This window comes from Monodelphis domestica, chromosome 7 (genome assembly GCF_027887165.1).
Source record: "Monodelphis domestica isolate mMonDom1 chromosome 7, mMonDom1.pri, whole genome shotgun sequence".
Taxonomy (NCBI): domain Eukaryota; kingdom Metazoa; phylum Chordata; class Mammalia; order Didelphimorphia; family Didelphidae; genus Monodelphis; species Monodelphis domestica.
In genome coordinates, this window is record NC_077233.1 from 171,275,422 (window position 1) to 171,291,784 (window position 16,363).

General features: G+C 38.1%; 2 protein-coding genes across 6 annotated transcripts in view; one reads left to right on the plus strand and one right to left on the minus strand.

Moving 5' to 3' along the window:
- FAM221B (family with sequence similarity 221 member B) overlaps positions 1 to 13,512 on the minus strand; it is a 40,812-nt gene extending 27,300 nt beyond the window's left edge. For 2 of the 5 annotated variants that reach the window (XM_007498785.2, XM_007498786.3), the window contains exons 1-3: positions 13,232 to 13,512; positions 12,406 to 12,524; positions 7,960 to 8,380 (exon numbers count right to left, since the gene is read on the minus strand). In XM_007498785.2, coding sequence (XP_007498847.1) covers positions 7,960 to 8,380 — 421 coding nt within the window. In that variant the 5' untranslated portion in view covers positions 12,406 to 12,524; positions 13,232 to 13,512. Of the gene's footprint in view, positions 1 to 7,959; positions 8,381 to 12,405; positions 12,525 to 12,847; positions 12,913 to 13,231 lie in introns of those variants that run through there. The other 3 variants (XM_007498789.2, XM_007498787.2, XM_007498790.3) reach the window with 3 other exon arrangements.
- A 50-nt stretch (positions 13,513 to 13,562) lies between these two features.
- The window catches only part of TMEM8B (transmembrane protein 8B), a 72,712-nt gene continuing 69,911 nt past the window's right edge, over positions 13,563 to 16,363 (plus strand). The window contains exon 1 of the mRNA XM_056806079.1: positions 13,563 to 14,376. Within this exon, the coding sequence (XP_056662057.1) occupies positions 13,932 to 14,376 (445 nt within the window). The 5' untranslated portion in view covers positions 13,563 to 13,931. The remainder of the gene's footprint in view (positions 14,377 to 16,363) is intronic.

The following is a 16,363-nucleotide window of genomic DNA, read 5'->3' on the forward strand; positions in this document are numbered from 1 at the left end:
ATCAAGAACTTATCTCAATCAGTATATACTACCATATATCATCACACTCAGGCAAACATTAAAAGGGTTGTGCATACCCACACTGATGTCCTGAAATAGCTCGTTGGTAGAGAGACTGGACAACAGAACTTGTGAGGTTACTCATGAATTAACTTAACTGACCTATTACAGCTGACACCACTCCACGTTCCACAAAGATGACACTTCTACTGAACAATAATTGCCCTGGCTTTTTTCTAACCAGACTTGTCTGAGGACTTTCCAGTCAAATAAACACATTAAAGATGCTATTCTATATTTGCGGTCTTCACTTATTTTTAGCATGAGTCAATTTTTAACGAGGAAATTTGAATCTGAAACAAAGTAGACTCCAACTATAATCACTTTAGTAGTGGGACCGGTGTCATACAGGTCTAATAATGCAGATGACCTGGGAAAGTATTTCCATGTAAACTGGAAAAGGGCTTCTTCTAAGAGAGCAACAGTAGCAGGGCTAGTAGAAACATCTTTTCCAAAGCCATCTACTACTGGATTTGGGGGCTATAAAAGTGCACAGAAGTCACAAAATGAAGAAAGCAAAAATCATTCTTTGGTCACTGCAGCTGCTGAAATGGTGTCATCTTTACTACTAATAGTATAAAATCACTTCTAATAGTACTACTAGTAATACTACCAATAGTATAACAATAATATATGCTACTACTGTAATACAGAAATATTTTGCAAAATGATTGTTGATTAAAAAATTATGTAAGTTAAGGAGAGAAGGTGCTATGTATGCTGGAGGATTCTATGGTACAATGTTAATGTTTTAATTCATTTTGCATTCTGATCATTGTCTTTTTGAATTTTTGTAATCATATGCTAGAGTGATTATAGCAGGGAGGAGAGGAAAATTATCCAGGATGAGATTTGCAACAATGACAACAACAAAAATTAAAAAAAAGAATACCATTATATTCAAACCATGGAGGGATAAAGAAAGAAAAACTATAGAAAAATTTTATAAATAAATATTAATTAAAAATTAAAAAAAATTTTTTTTGCAGAGACAACATCATCTGCAAAAAGCACGGTTATCAAGTTTGATTTACATCAGAGATTCAAAGATGCTTCAACATTAGGAAATAATTAGCATAATTAATCCTATAAACAAACTCCATATTATTATAAATAATAACAGATACAGAAAAAAATATCTTATACAAAACAGTCCTCACTAATATTAAAATAAAAACAGGCATGGAAGTAGCCTTCTTGAATATGAATGAAAGTATATATCTAAAACTAAAAACAATCATTATTTGGAATGAAGAATCACTGGAAACTTTTCTAATACCTAGAAGACCAAAACAAGGATTTCCCTCTTTCCATGATTTTACAAGTTCTAGAAACACTAGCTATCACAATAAGATGAGAGAAATTAAAGCTATAGACATAAAAAAAGAGGAGAGAAAATTATCCTTGTTTGTAGGCGACATGATGGCTTCCTTAGAAATTGTCAGGGAATTAGTAACAAAACTAAACAAGCTGATTAATAACTTCAGTCAAATCACAGGATACAAAAAATCCATAATAATTATTAGCATTTCTAGCATAATAACAAAAACCAGGAGAAAATATTCTATCATATAAAAACTCTATTTAGGTCAACTATCAAAGATTTTTTATAATTGTGTTAGTCTATGAAGCCACACTCAGGACTTTTTGACAATTTGACAAAACTCATTAATGATTTATATAAAAACACTCTTGAAAGAATTACTGTTCATGGGTGGTTCACACCATTAAGATCTAAATAATAGTACTATCTAAGTTATTCTACAAATCTAGTGCTATAGCAATCATACTAACAAAGGATTTTTTATAGAACTAGAAAAAATTAAAAAAGATTCATTTGAATCTTGAAATCTACAAGTCCAAAGGATATAATAAGGAACAATGGGAATTGAGGTAGTAATATAGCATTACAATTTCACAAATTATCTTATAGAGAAGTGATAATCAAAACTGTTTGGTATTGGTTAAAAAGTAGGAAATAGATATGTGGAACAGATTGGATAAGCAAGATCCAGAAGCAATTGAAAATAGTAGCCCATAGTACAATAATCTCAAAGACACAAACTACCAGGGGTAAGGATATCCTCAATCCAATAAGAATTATAAGGTAAGCATGAAAGCCATGAACTAAAATAGATAATAGATCCAAACAGGATAATAAATAAGATAAAACCAGCATCTTATACTTTATGCCATCTTATATAAAATGAATAAGTGACCTAAATGTAAAAAAAAAAGTTGCATTATTAAACAAAGAGAATATAATGAAAGAAAGTACCTTTTGGATCTCTCATTAGAAGTGAATTCTTAACCAAATAAAGGATAGAAGAGATCATTAAAAAACACATACACACACAATTCATATTACAGAATATTAAAAACCAAACATGAATAAACAAATCAATATAAAAATTAAGTGGGATGAAAAAATCTTTGCATCAGGTATCTCTGATTAAAGTCAGATAAGCCAAGATGTATAGAGAATTGAAGCAGCCATAAGAATCTTTAAGAACCAGTCTCGAAAGATAAGACTAAAGAATACAAATAATTTTAAAAATAAGAAATGATACCTACAAGAACTTTAAAAAGTACCAAAGTTTAGGATTATAGATATAGAGCTGGCAGTTAACTTCAGGGGCCATCTTATTATCAACCCTTTCAGCTTATATATGGGGGAATTTAGGCTAGGGAATGTTGAGCTACTTGCCCCAGGTCACAGAAGTAGTGATAGAGGTAGAATTTGAATTTATCTCTTCAGACTCCAAATAAAGGGTTGTTCCACTCTCCCATGCCCCAATCAAAAAACCAATGATAAAAGAAATAAAAATAAAATACCTGAGATTTTATTTCTCTCTCATCAAATTTGGTGAAGAGATCAAAATATTTAAAGATGGAGGGGTTATGGGAAAACCAGCATGAATTTGGTAAATCAGTAGAATTGGTCCAACCATAATGGAAAACTATTTGAAATTATTGATGTTACCCTTTGATTCAGTGATCAAACCACAAAGCATATAACTCAAGGAAGTTAAAGACCAAAAATCCTTTATATATCCCAAAATGCTCATGGCAAAAATTTAGTGACAGCAAAAACAACAACAACAACAACAAAAAAAAAACAGAGAAAAGATTATGAAACACTCTTTTCTTTATATCTCAATGGAGAGATGGGTGACCACAGATTTGTAATCTTGCATATGTTGTCAGAGATAGCTGTTTGTCAGTAATTTTTGCTTAATTGTTTTTCTGTTATGCTATGGGAGGTGATATTTTGAGAAATTCTTGTGACACTAGAAAAAAATCAATAAAACCTTAAAAATAAGCTTGTCATCCATTGCTAAAAAAAAAAGACAAGATGGCAGAGTATAGGTTGACATACAGCTGAACTTTTCCAATATTCCCCTCTGAATAACTTAAAATAAAGTTTCAAATCAAATTTTGGAGTTCAGAGCCAATTAAAGGTCAGAGGGATACATTATTCCTGTCTAAAACAACTTAGGAGGTTCATAGGAGAAGTCAATAACAATAGGATGGGTGCAAACCCAGCACGCAGCAGGAGCACCATCAAGTGGTCCTTGGATGCAGCCATGATAGTGACTGCAGGGGCAGCAGCAACAGCTTTGGGAACTCTTGGCCCAGTGGTGGTAAAGGTGTGTAAGATAACTGTTGCCACTAGGTGCAACTGATATTGAATGGCAGCTCTATTGTTCATAAGCAGTTCGGGGTTGCAATTCCAGGATGGTCAGGAGTGCTTTTCATCTGGACATAGGAAAAAGGGTCCCTGGTTTCAATTTCAGTGCTAAGAGGAGTACAAGGACTTGTAGCTGCAGGGCAGCAGTGGTCCTTCCTGAGTAATGAACATAGAGTAGACCAGGAGAATGGTGACCACATCTCTCCTTGGATCACACTACCTTGGAAGCAGCGAAGACTTGTAGACTCCTAGAACTAACTCCGAAAATAGCACATAAAACCCTGAAACTTGGAACAATGCCTCCTTACTTCCAGACAAGCAGAGACCAACTTTAACACAAAATTCAAAGTGAAGAAATTATCTGGGTAAATAATAAAAAATAGAACTTGATCATAAAAAGTTGCTGTGGTAGTAGGGAAGACAAAGACATAAATCTAGAAGACAGTAACATGAATATAAGAGCAAAACCTCAAAGAAAAATGCTAATTGAACTGAAGACCAACAAGAATTCCAAGAAAAAAATTAAAGAAAGAGATAGAGGTGGTAAAGGAAAAAATTGGGAAAATAAATGAGAGTGATGCAGGAAAATTATAAAAATAGAATTAACAGTGTGGTAAAAAAAGACAAAAATATAGAAGAAAATAACTTAAAAAATAACATTGACCTAATGGTAAAAGCAAAAACATTCACTGAATAAAATAATTCCTTTTAAAAGTAGAATAAACCAATTGGAAAAGGAGGCACCAAAGCTCACTGAAGGAAATAGCTTCTTAAAAATTAAAATAGTGGAAGCTAATTCCCTCATGGAACTTCAAGAAACAAAATAAAGTCAAATGAATGAAAAATAGGAAACATGAAATGTCTAATCAGAAAAACAACAGAAAATAGAGGAGAGAGAATTTAAGAAGTATTGGACTAGCTGAAAGACGATGATCAAAGAAAGAGCCTAGACATCATATTTTAAGAAATTATCAAGAAAGGTTGCCCCCATCAGATCCAGAAAGTAATATGGAAACTGAAAGAATCTACCAATTATCTCTTAAAAGATTCCTGAATGAGAACTCCAGGGAATATAGCCAAATTCCAGAGCTCTCAAGTCAAGGAGGAAATACTGTAATCATTCAGAAAGAAACAATTCAAATATTTGTGCCATCATAGTATCACAGAAGATTCAGCAATTCCCATATTAAAAGATTACAGAGTTTGGAATATGATATTCCATACTGCAAAGGATCTAAGATTATAACCAAGAACCATTACCTACCCAGTAAAACTGAGTATAGTACTTTAAGGGGGGAATGGTACTTAATGAAATAGAAGACTTTCAAGCAATCTTGATGAAAAGACTTAGGAAATTTAACATTCAATCAGATGACTCAAGAAAAGCATAAAAAGGTAAACATGAAAGAGTAATTAATCATAAAGGACTCAATGGAATTAAAATGTTTACATTCCTACTTGGGAAGATGATACTTGTTAACTCCTAAGAACACCGTCTTTATTAGGGCAATTAGGAGGAGTGTAAATTTAGAGAGAGTATGGGTGTGAGTTGACTATGATAGATGATATAAAAAAAATTAATGGGTAAGAAAAAGGGATTGCTATGATAAGGGAGAAAGGAGAGGTAGAATGGAATAAATTATCCCATATGAAAGAACTTTTAGAGTGAAGAGGACACTAGAGGTGGTAGCAGGCAATGTTTGAATCTTACTCAGCAGAATTGGCTTAAAGAGAAAATACACACCCAGTTGGGTATATAAATCTATCTTATCTTACAGGAAGTAGGAGAGGAGAGGAATAAGAGAAGTGGGGAATGATAGAAGATAGCAGAATGTATTAAAAACTGAAAGTTCATTGTATGTTGTTTACATACACATAATAAAGGTAAGGGGCTAGAGCAAAATCTATTGTGCTTCAGTTGAAGTTAAAAAAAGGGGTAGCAATTATGATCTCAGACAAAGCAAAAATAGATCTAATTAAAAGGGATAACTCTACATTTTGCTTAAAATTATCATATACAATGAAGCGGTTTCAATACTAATCAATACTAATATATGAACCAAATTGAATAGCATCCATATTCTTAAAGGAAAATTTAAAGGAGTTAAAGGAGGAAAATAGAAGTAAAAAACTTTATTAGTGAGGGACCTCAACTTTTCCCTCTCAGAACTAAACAGATTGAACCAAAAAACAACCACAAAAGACATTGAGAAGATGAATAGAATTTTAGAGAAGTTAGATATGATAGACCTGGAGAAAACTGGGAATAGAAAGGAATATATCTTGTTTTCCATGGTATGTGGTACCTTCACAAAAAAAACCTTCACAAAAATTAGCCATGTGTTAGGTTAGGCAAATTTGGGGAGCATGGAATTGTTTATGTTAGACTTGTGGATAAGGGAAGAATTTATGACCAAACAAGAGATAGAGAGCATTATGGAATATAAAATGGATATTTTTGATTACATTAAATTAAAAAGATTTTGTAAAGCAAAAGTCAATAAATGAAGGAAGAATAATGGAGAAAATATTTTACAGCAAGTTTATCTGATAAAAGCTCCATTTCTAAAATATATGGCGAACAGAGTGAAATTTATAAGAATACAAGTTATTCTTCAAATGATAAATGGTATAAGGATATGAATATGTAGTTTTCAGAAAAATAAAACCTTTTTATAGTTATATGAAAAAATGCTTTAAATCACTATTTAGAAAAATGCAAATTAAAACAACTCAGGTACTACCTTTCCACTTGTCAGATTGGCTGAATATGGTGGAAAAGGATGATAAATGTTAGATGGGATGTGAGAAAACTGAGACACTAATGCACTATTGATGGAGTTAATCTAACATTCTGGAGAGCAACTGAATTATGGCCAAAAGTCCATAAAATTGTGCATCCTCTTTGACTCCCCAGTAGCACTACTAGGCCTGAATCCCATCAACTGGGAAATGGTTGAACATGTGGTATATGATTGTGATGGAATACTATTGTGTTATAAGGAATGATGGGAATGATGCTTTATGAAAAATCTACATGAACAGATATAAAGTGAAGTGAGCAGATCCAGAGCATTGTCTAGAGTTAACAGCAGTACTGTACAATGTTCAGTTATGAATGATTTAGACATTCTCAGCAGTACAATGAGCTCATTTCTGAAAGACTCATGATGAAAAATGCTACGTACCTTCAGAGAAAGAACTGCTATGGACTGAATGCATATTAAAGCACACTTTTTTCTTTTTAAACTTTTCTTGGTTTTAGCTGTTTTATTTCATAATATGATTATTATGAGCATATTAGAAGACATGGCTACTCTGACCAATAGTGATCCAAGACTATTATAAAGGACTCATGATGAAAAAAATGCTACCTACAAAGAAAGAACTGATGAATTCTCAGTATAACTTTTCTCATTTTCTTTTCTTTTTGGTTATATGGCTAATGTGGAAATATGTTTTGCATGATTTTACATGTATAATTGATATATTGTTTGCCTTCTCAGTGGGTGGGAGAGAGATAGGAGGGATAAAATCTGGAATCCATAATTTAAGAAAAGAAGGAAGCTAAAAATAAAGAACAAATATAAAAAGAAAAAGAATTGTCACATATACAGAAAAAAAACCACCAAAAACCAAAACCTAAGAAAATAGTTATATCCAACAGAAAGGACCTGTGGAACCTGAAGGAATGAGGATGTTGAAATTGGAGGTGGAGGTGGAAGGGGGTGCTGCATAACCTTGTAGGGGTATGTAAACTTGAACAAAGTATTGAGGGCACTGTATAATCTGGTAGGGAGTGGAGTCCCCGAGGGACAGGTGATGAAAGCCGGGAAGCTCATGTAATCTGAAAAAAAGGGGCTATATAATTAGGGAGGAAAGGTACTGTATAATCTGGGGGAAGGAAGGAAATATTTATAATTTGGAAGGTGCAGTTCCTTATAACCTGAAGGAATGAGAGTGAAGGTGAGGTTCCTGAACATGGAAAAGAAGGGTTGAGGCTCTGAGCAGGGGTTCTGGGATGGAAATAAGAGTAGCTTGGGGATTAATAATAAAGGACCTTGAAATGGGAGAATGCATATGTCTCAGAACTGTGATGATCATGGTTCTGGGGCAAGGGTTTGAGGATGTGGTTGAGGGCCCTGGGGATGGGAAATGGGTTTTGGGTTTGGGAGTGTTGAGGGAGGTTTTGGGGAAGCAGTTATTACGTGGGCTTGACTTCTTCGATGTCTTCTTTCCTTGGCTAGGTCGATGGGTTGGATGGGGATGGTCATTAGTTATGGATTCTTTATGCTGTCTCTCTTTAACTTTGGATTCTTCTATGGATTGGTGAGTTTTGGTTGGAAGGAAGTGGGTTGAGGGCAATGTACTCTCCACTGGGCTCTTAAACTCTTCAGCATTGAGGGTTTCTTCTTTCTTTTTATCAGAATGGACCTCAGATGGTTTGCCTACAACCACTGAAGAAAAAGAACTAGTCACAGATTCATCATAAATGAGGGATTCCCCAGCATGGAGGGCTTTCTCTTGAGTGAAGGACTCTGAAGAGGTGGGAACTTCCACTGCAAAATCCGGAGTAGCCGCCTCATTATTGATACTTGTAGGTTCCTCAGGTATCTTATCAGCATCCATCTGTTGGTAGAAAAGGGAACATGGTATATTAGGGTAGAATTTGGAGGATCAGTCATGAGTGATTCTTGGGATATTAGGAGATGAGGGATAAGAACAGAGAATGAAAATCAGGAGAAATCTTAAGAGATGAGGAATAGGGATGGTTCAGGAAGTAAGGGAGCTCCAGTTCTTGGCTGAGGTCACTGGGAAGTTCAAGTGCTCTATGGATAGGAAAAGTAATGCAATCAAGTACTCTGGGTAGGTAAAGAGGTAAAATAAGGGCTGATTAGTCCTTTTGTCAGTGGTGGGATATGAGTAGCATCAGGTTGTGAATATAACTCTCATACCGGTAGAGTTATGGGGTGGGAGGAGAGGATTGAAGTAGGTTGTGGGGAGAGGAAGTGGTGAAGATGAGTGACCAATTGATAAGATGAGCACAGATATGAGTCTGTGAAGCACAAGAGTCAATCAATAAGCATAAAGCTAAAGGAGACATAGTGACCAAAAATCTAAAGCTTCGAAGTTGGTGCAAAGGAAAGAGATAGAAGAACGAACTGCAAATTCAGGGGAAATTACTACTATTAAGGATATGGCCATTAAAGCAGCTTCATGTCTCAATAACATTTGGCTAGAACTAATTTCTAGCATCTTAAGCCACATCTAGCTGAAGACCACATCTGAAATATAAAAATATAGTTAACTACAGCCATATTGGCAAAGATGCAAATATCCTTGGCTGAGGAGCCAAAGATAAAGGCATTATTCCAGGAGAGAAGGTTTATTAACAGTCATGAAAGGTAAATGTTTACTGGGGGAAAGAAGTGGACTAGGTTAAGAAGGGGGTCAGTAGGGGAATGGCAGAAAGGGAAGAAGTACAGAGATATGAACAAATTTCAAAGTCTGAAGCTCTAGTTAAAAGCCTTTTTTGTTGACAAATTACAGACCAGACCTAGGTATATAGAAGATCTCAGACTTAGATTTCTTTTCTGTTGTACATATGTGTTAGGGAGGGGTCTGTACTGGGTATGAACCTGTGCATTCAGCTTAACAGAGTGACCGAAGAAGCATGGAGTTTACCTTGAGGATGTGATAGGGCTTTACTTTATAGGTCAAAGGGTTGATGATTTTGGAAAAAGGGAATGATCCAAGGAAATAGTCATCTAGTCTTTTGGAGTTCTGGATATAATTTTCTTAAGATACATATTTTTTTAATTAACAAGCATTTATTTTCATTCTCATTCACTTCCTCCCTTTTCCCATAATAATGTATTATTATTATGGAAATAAACAACAAAACCTTTGTAACATATATTCATCTGTCAAGCAAAACAAGTTCTCTAATTAGCAATGTCGAAAATGTGTCTCATTCTGCATCCTGAACTCATCATCTCTCTGTCAGAAGGAGGTATCAGTCCACTGGAGTCATAGTTGACTACCGCATTGATCAGAGTTAAGTCTTTAAAAGCTTTTTTTTTTCAATGTTGTAATCATAGTATACATTTTTTTCTCCAGGTTCTACTGACTTTACTCTGCATCAGTTCATATAAGTCTTCCCAGGTTTCTATGAAACCATACCCTTTGTCATTTCTTAGAGCATAATGAGATGCTGGGTGCTTTTAAAGTACCAAGTAGTCATACTTTGCTCCCAACAGCAAGAGTTTACTTTGGCTTTGCTATTTATATAAGTTTGTGGCTAGGTGTAGGAAGCACCTAGAAGGCTTAGAACTATGTTACAATGGCATTTATATCTTTTATAACCAAAACAGTAGTGAAAAGAGGAAGTGACAGGAAATATGTGAAGAAATAATATATTGAATGAAAGGATACTTTTCATGGAGGTATAGACAATTTTGAGCAGTGAGAGGTAATAAGGCCCAATTTTCTTATTGGTAGGTGGCATAGCACTGGAGGTGTTATTATTATGCATGGCTTGATTTTTAATTTGTAGAGGACAAAATATACTTTGATCTTGATGGTGGGGAAGAGGTTCTGTCCAGAGTATGAAATGAATTGAGGTCTATCATCAGAAATGATTTGGTTGGGGAACCCATAAAGTTGAATTTTGGTGGTCAAACCATGTATCAATGTTTTAGCTTTCTTCAGGTACCAAAGATAAACTTGATTGTCAGCAACAATTTCTCAAAGATGATATATTTCATATTTGTGTGGTGGAAAAGTAAGTACAAAGCCATAAGTGTGTTTTTCCTTGCTAGACTTGGGATAAGATTGCATCATTATGTTCAAGGCATTAGTAAGTAAAGGGCCATTGTGACCCAAGGTTGATGTTGTATTAGATTTTTATTTTAAGATAGCAAGGATTTGATTGACTTTAGAGGGATCATTAGAAAATATTCTTTTTCAGCAGGTCAGTGGGGGGGGGGAATAGTTAAAGTAGATTTATTTGTAGTATGAAAAGATAAAAGGCACCCTGCAAATCTCAGGAAATACCAAAATAACCTTGAAGACTCACAGAATACATCAGCTTAAGGTTATATTCACTTTACACAGGTCTTTTTGGACTCTACTGAGAGATGATATCTCTCCACATATAGTAATTCAATTCAACAAAACACATATAATATTAAACACTTACTGTGTGTTAAACCCTAGGTAAAATACAAAGTTCAAATAAAACACAGTCCCCATTCTCCTGGAACTTATAGTCTAGTTAAACAGATAAGACACACATGCAAATAGCTATAGTACAAACAAATGAATAAATACATTAGGAAGATACAGTGAGTACCAAGTAGGAAAGCTATCACTAAGAAAGTGGGGAGAGAAGTGAAGGAGAAAAGACTTTTTGGAGGAGATATCATTTGAGTGGTTTTAAAGGCTGGGTGAGAATTCATTACGTGGGAGGAGGGTTAAGGAATTGAAGAGGGCATTCCAGGCATAGGGAATAGTGTGAGCAAAAACAAAGAGTGAAGAAAGTATGGGAAGTCTAAGGGAGAATAGTTTAGCATGCTACTTGGAAAGATATAATTCTCTTCTATCTCCTTTTCTATTAAATTTTGTGTGCATATACTTATAAGTATTTTTGTTACAAGTAAAATGTCTTATAAAAAGGAATTTTCTGATTATTTATTTGGGGACTAGGAATTTTCCAAAATAATCAGATTATTTTAACCTTTTGTATTTGATATATACCTCTATTTCCTTCCCTCCTTCCCTTCTTCCTTCCTTCCTTCCTTCCTTCCTTCCTTCCTTCCTTCCTTCCTTCCTTCCTTCCTTCCTTCCTTCCTTCCTTCCTTCCTTCCTTCCTTCCTTCCTTCCTTCCTTCCTATCTCCCTCCTCTTAATCTCTCCTCCCCTTCTCTTTTTTCTTCCATCTTAGAATCAATACTAAGTATTGGTTCTAAGGCAGAAGAGGGATAAGGGCTAGGCAATCGGGGTTAAGTGATTTGCCCAAGGTCACACAACTAGGAAACAGACTTCTGTTTTCAAGGACAAATCTGTGCATGTACTCTGTATGGCTTTTATTGGATCTAATAAACAAACATGCTCTTTTCAAGGTCAAATGATCTTTATGTTTCCACAGTTAAGAATATTTTGGGGAGCAAAATTCATTTGAATGTTTTTTCTTTGTTCATCTGGGAGACAAATGAGTGGAAATGAATGAGGAACATGATAGGTATGGATAGAAGGCTGTCAGGAGAGGCAGAAATGGAGAGGAAAGTGTTGAAAATGGGGATATGATATTGGAGATGTAATGCTAGGAGAATGAGGAGGTAACACATAAGAGGACAACAGGGAATATGAAGAGTAGATGTGATGGGACATATGTTAAGGGGTTATGTGATGGGGAAGGGAGGAGATAGGATCCAATGATGGGGGAGGACAGAGTAAATAGTGGCACAAAGTTAGAGGATAATGGAAAGAGGAGGAAGGACGTAATTTGAGAATGATGGATGAGAATGGAAGGTATTTTGGAGAGAATTGGGCACATACTTTAGGATATGATGGAAGAATGAGGTGTATAATACAGAGAGGAGGGGGAAGTGAATGAGAATACAAAGATGAGGGGATATGAAGAAAGCTTTGTACCTCTAGTTTACTTGTAACAGCTGGTCCTTAGATTCATTCCTGGAACTTTGGGAACAGAAAACTTGAAAGATGACCAGAAAGGAAAAGTCATTAATGTTTTCGATGAGTCAGGCAGGAGGCTGGGGCATGAAAAGTGAGAAGCTCTTAAGAATAAGTCAAGCATTTGGGGTAGGGTGAAGGAATTAGGGAAAGCTCTGGGATCAAGGGAAGATTATTTTGGGGGCAGATCTTGGAATTTAGGGAAGGTTTTTTGTTTTTTTTTTTTTTGTGGGAGAGGAGTAGGTCTTAAGAGAGGGGCACAAAAGGTGAGGCCAGGATTAAAGATGGAGATACTCTGGAGGAGGGGGTAGGTACACAGAATGGAATTAGAGAATTGACAAAGGAGAAACTGGTCTTTGGAAATAAATGGGGTTGGGGAGGGAAAGGATTAAAGATTTCTTACAAGATCTGAGGGGGAGGCGTTTACATGGAAGCTTCCAGACCTATAGTGGAGGGATTCATTACCTTGGCAACTAGAACCCCCAGTCCATAGCAACAAGAAGCCCAATTGTTGGGGGGCTAGTTTCTGAGGAGGGAGGTGGCAGGACCAGATAGAATGGAGTTGCTGGGAAGCAATCAGGAGTGGGGAGTAAATGGGAATGGTAGATCTGGCAATGGAGGCCCGAGGCAGGGAAGGTGGTGGTTGGAGTAAGGGTTAGAGTAAGGGTACTGAGAAGGGTTACTAAAGGGGTTCGAGCCGTCAGTGGGGATGTTGGGGACGCTAGCAGGAGTTGGAGGTAGGGCCTGGAGAGACGCAGGTTATTAGAGAAGGTGGGGAGAGATCTACCAACGGGGTCTCCGGGAGGCCAAGGCCTGAGGTTAGTTTTTTCTTGAGGCGAAGAATATTTCTCCCCAGAGGGCTGTCGCTACCAGGAGCAGGACAGTCTCTTTAGTAAAGGCGGGGATCGGATTCGGTGGAACGTCCGTGGACCGTCCTTTCAGTGGTGGACTAGAAGGGGCGGGCAAAGAGATGAGGTTCTGTCTCAGGAGCCGGGAGGGCAGTCCCTGTATGAGGCCAATGAGGCCGGTCAAACTGACCCTGGGTATGACCAATGGGATCGGACAAGGGGTGGGCTTTATTTTACAAGGCCTATAGAGCCGGTGGAGGGCGGGGCGTCAGAATGACGTTAAGTGGAGGGCCGCTGCTTGGCCTGGTCTTGCAGCTCAGAGCCGCCCCCGCCCCCGCCCCCGCCCCTGGCCCGGCCCGGCCCAGGGACCCCAGGCCCCGGTAGCTGCAGCCAAAAGCTAGGGGCCCGCCTTCTCCTTTCCATCCCCGCTTCCCCACCATCATCCTGGGACCCCCGTACCAGGCTCCAGATTCCTGCTCTCAGCCATCCATTTCAGGACCCTCAACCCCCATTCCGGGACTACCTCCTTCTCCTCCCATCCCTGGAGCCCCCTTTTCCCCCGCCCCTTCTCCATCGCCTCATCTCCCCTCACATCCTGGAAACACGCCTAAATCCTTGCTCCATCTCGTCTTTCTCATTATGGAGCAGAACAGCGGCCTTTTCCCACTTCAGCACCAAGAACAGCCCCTCTTCCTGCCTTTTTCTCATCCGCTTTCCCAGGCTCAACCCCTTTACTTGTCCCTCTCTCAGCAGGACTCCCTTCCCCTTTCCCAGCCTCTCTCTCAACCCCGTCCCCTTTCCCAGCCTCAGCCCCTATCCCTACCTCTTCCCCAGCCTCTTTCGTTACCTTTGAACCAGCCCCTGTTCCTCTCGCAGCCTCTCTCCCCGCCTTTGCCTCTCTCTCAGTCTTTGTCTGTTTCCAAGCCCTTATCCCTCTCCAAACCTTTATCCCTCTCCCAGTTTCTGTCCCTTACCCTCTCCCAGCCCCTGCCCCTCTCCCAGCCTTGGCTCTGGTCTGGGCTCCAACTGCCACCTTCACTGTTCTTGCTGCTGCTGCTGCTCTTTGTGCTGTGCCCAGGGGCTGGTGAGTGCAGAGGCAGAGAGACATTGGAGGCTAGGAGGGGGTTTATACTGGAAGGAGGAAAGCAAGGAGAAAGGGGAGGGAAGGAAGAAGGAGAGAGGAAGGGGAGGGATGAAAGAGGGAATGAGCCGGGTATGAAACGGGGAAATCAGATTGGGGAAGAGGTATTGAAGAGACAGGAAGCTCCGGGGACCTAGGGATTAAAAAGGTTGGGGCTTACAGGGTCCGAGAGGTGGGAGACAGTCTGAGGGGCAAAGGCTCTCTTTGTATACTGTTGTTTCCTCCCTCCCTCATTCCTGTTGCTTGCTCTCTCAAATAGGTTTATCATTACTGGGGACAGGGGTGGGAGGGAGAATGAGATTAAATAGTTACCCGATTTTACCATTAAAGTGTGATGGAATAAGCCATCGCTTTTGTCCTTGGGAAGCCTTCAGGTCTGATGCTTGAAACAGGAACTCCCAACATAGATTTAAGAGAATAGTTTCAAAGAAACATGTTTTAAATGTAAAGAAATACAGGTCAAGTCCTATAACTGCTGACTTCAAGGGAATGTTCATTTTTTTTTTACCTGTACTGTACTTTTTCTTTATAAAATGCTATTGCTCAAAATAAGTTGAGTGTTTCAGATAATTGCAAGAAATTAGTTAATATTTCCACCAGCTCCCTGCATTTCTAATTTCCTTCAGAATCAGATTTTAAATGTTACAGACAATTTAGTCTAAATCCTTAGTTTACAGATGAGGCAGCTGAGGTCCTAAGTTAAGTGAATGGGCTGAACATATAGTGAAAAGACTGGAACAAGAATAAAGATTTCCTAATTCCTGATTCAGGGATCTTTCAAGTTCACCATGTTGTTCCCCAACAATGGTTCTCTGTCTAGGACACAGACCAAGGCAAAGGCAGAGAAAAGGCCAGCTTATAATCAGTAGACCCCCCAGGGATCATGTGCACACCATGCCTGTGGCTGAGATGCTCCCCTGGAAAAATTTCACTTGTAGCTTCTGCTTGTGCTCTGGATCCTATCAAGTTGCAGTATAAGACTTAACTGGAAGGTAAGGGGGCAGATTAGGTGGCTCAGTAGATTGAGAGCCAGGCCTAGATATGGGAGGTGTTGGGTTCAAATTTGACCTAAGACACTTCCTAGCTCTGTAACCTTGGTCACTTAACCCCGATTGCCTAGTCCTTACCCCCTTCAGCCTTGCCTTGGAACCAATAGACAGTGTTGCTTCCAATATGGAAGGTAAGGGTTTAAAAAAATTAAATGGAAGGTGAGAAGCCATGGTAAGGCAGGATAGGGTTTGGAGCTAGAAGACCCAGGTAAGAGATAAGAGATCTTGTACTGTACTTATACGTATAAAAGTGCTCCTTGTACTGAAATGATAGCTATCATAACCCCTTCTCTCTTGGTGGGATGCACTTGAAAGAAGATGAGAATCATTCCAGGAACTGAGGTAAGAAGTCTCAGTCAGGGAAGCCAGAGGAAATATTGAAAATATACAATTTCACCCTTGTGGGTCATCTTAAATACAGAATAGGGGAAAGAACAGTGGACCCAGAGTCATAACTCCTAGAACATATTGTCTACTTGTATGGGTGTGGAAACATTGCTTAAGGAATAATAATACACTACTCTGAGGAAAAAATCAGTTGTTAACCTTGAAACGTATATAAATGAGAGCTATTTTTGTCTCTAAAATTACAAAAGGGCACTTTCTCTCATTCTCATTCATGTTTTGACTATTATGATAAATAGTAAAAAAAGTCCATACCATTGGACCAAAACAGCAGAGACTTTCCTGGGGGTGCCCAGAGTTTCCTCAGCTGTTGCTACATTTAGATCAACTTGAATTTATCTGATACTCTCATGCACATTAAGGTGAAGGGAGATGGATATAGTCAGGGGAAAGGGAAGAATTATACACATTGGATGGACCATAGGATCAGAGGATTTAGAGCTTGAACAGACTCTAGAGTCTAATCCCTTCATTTT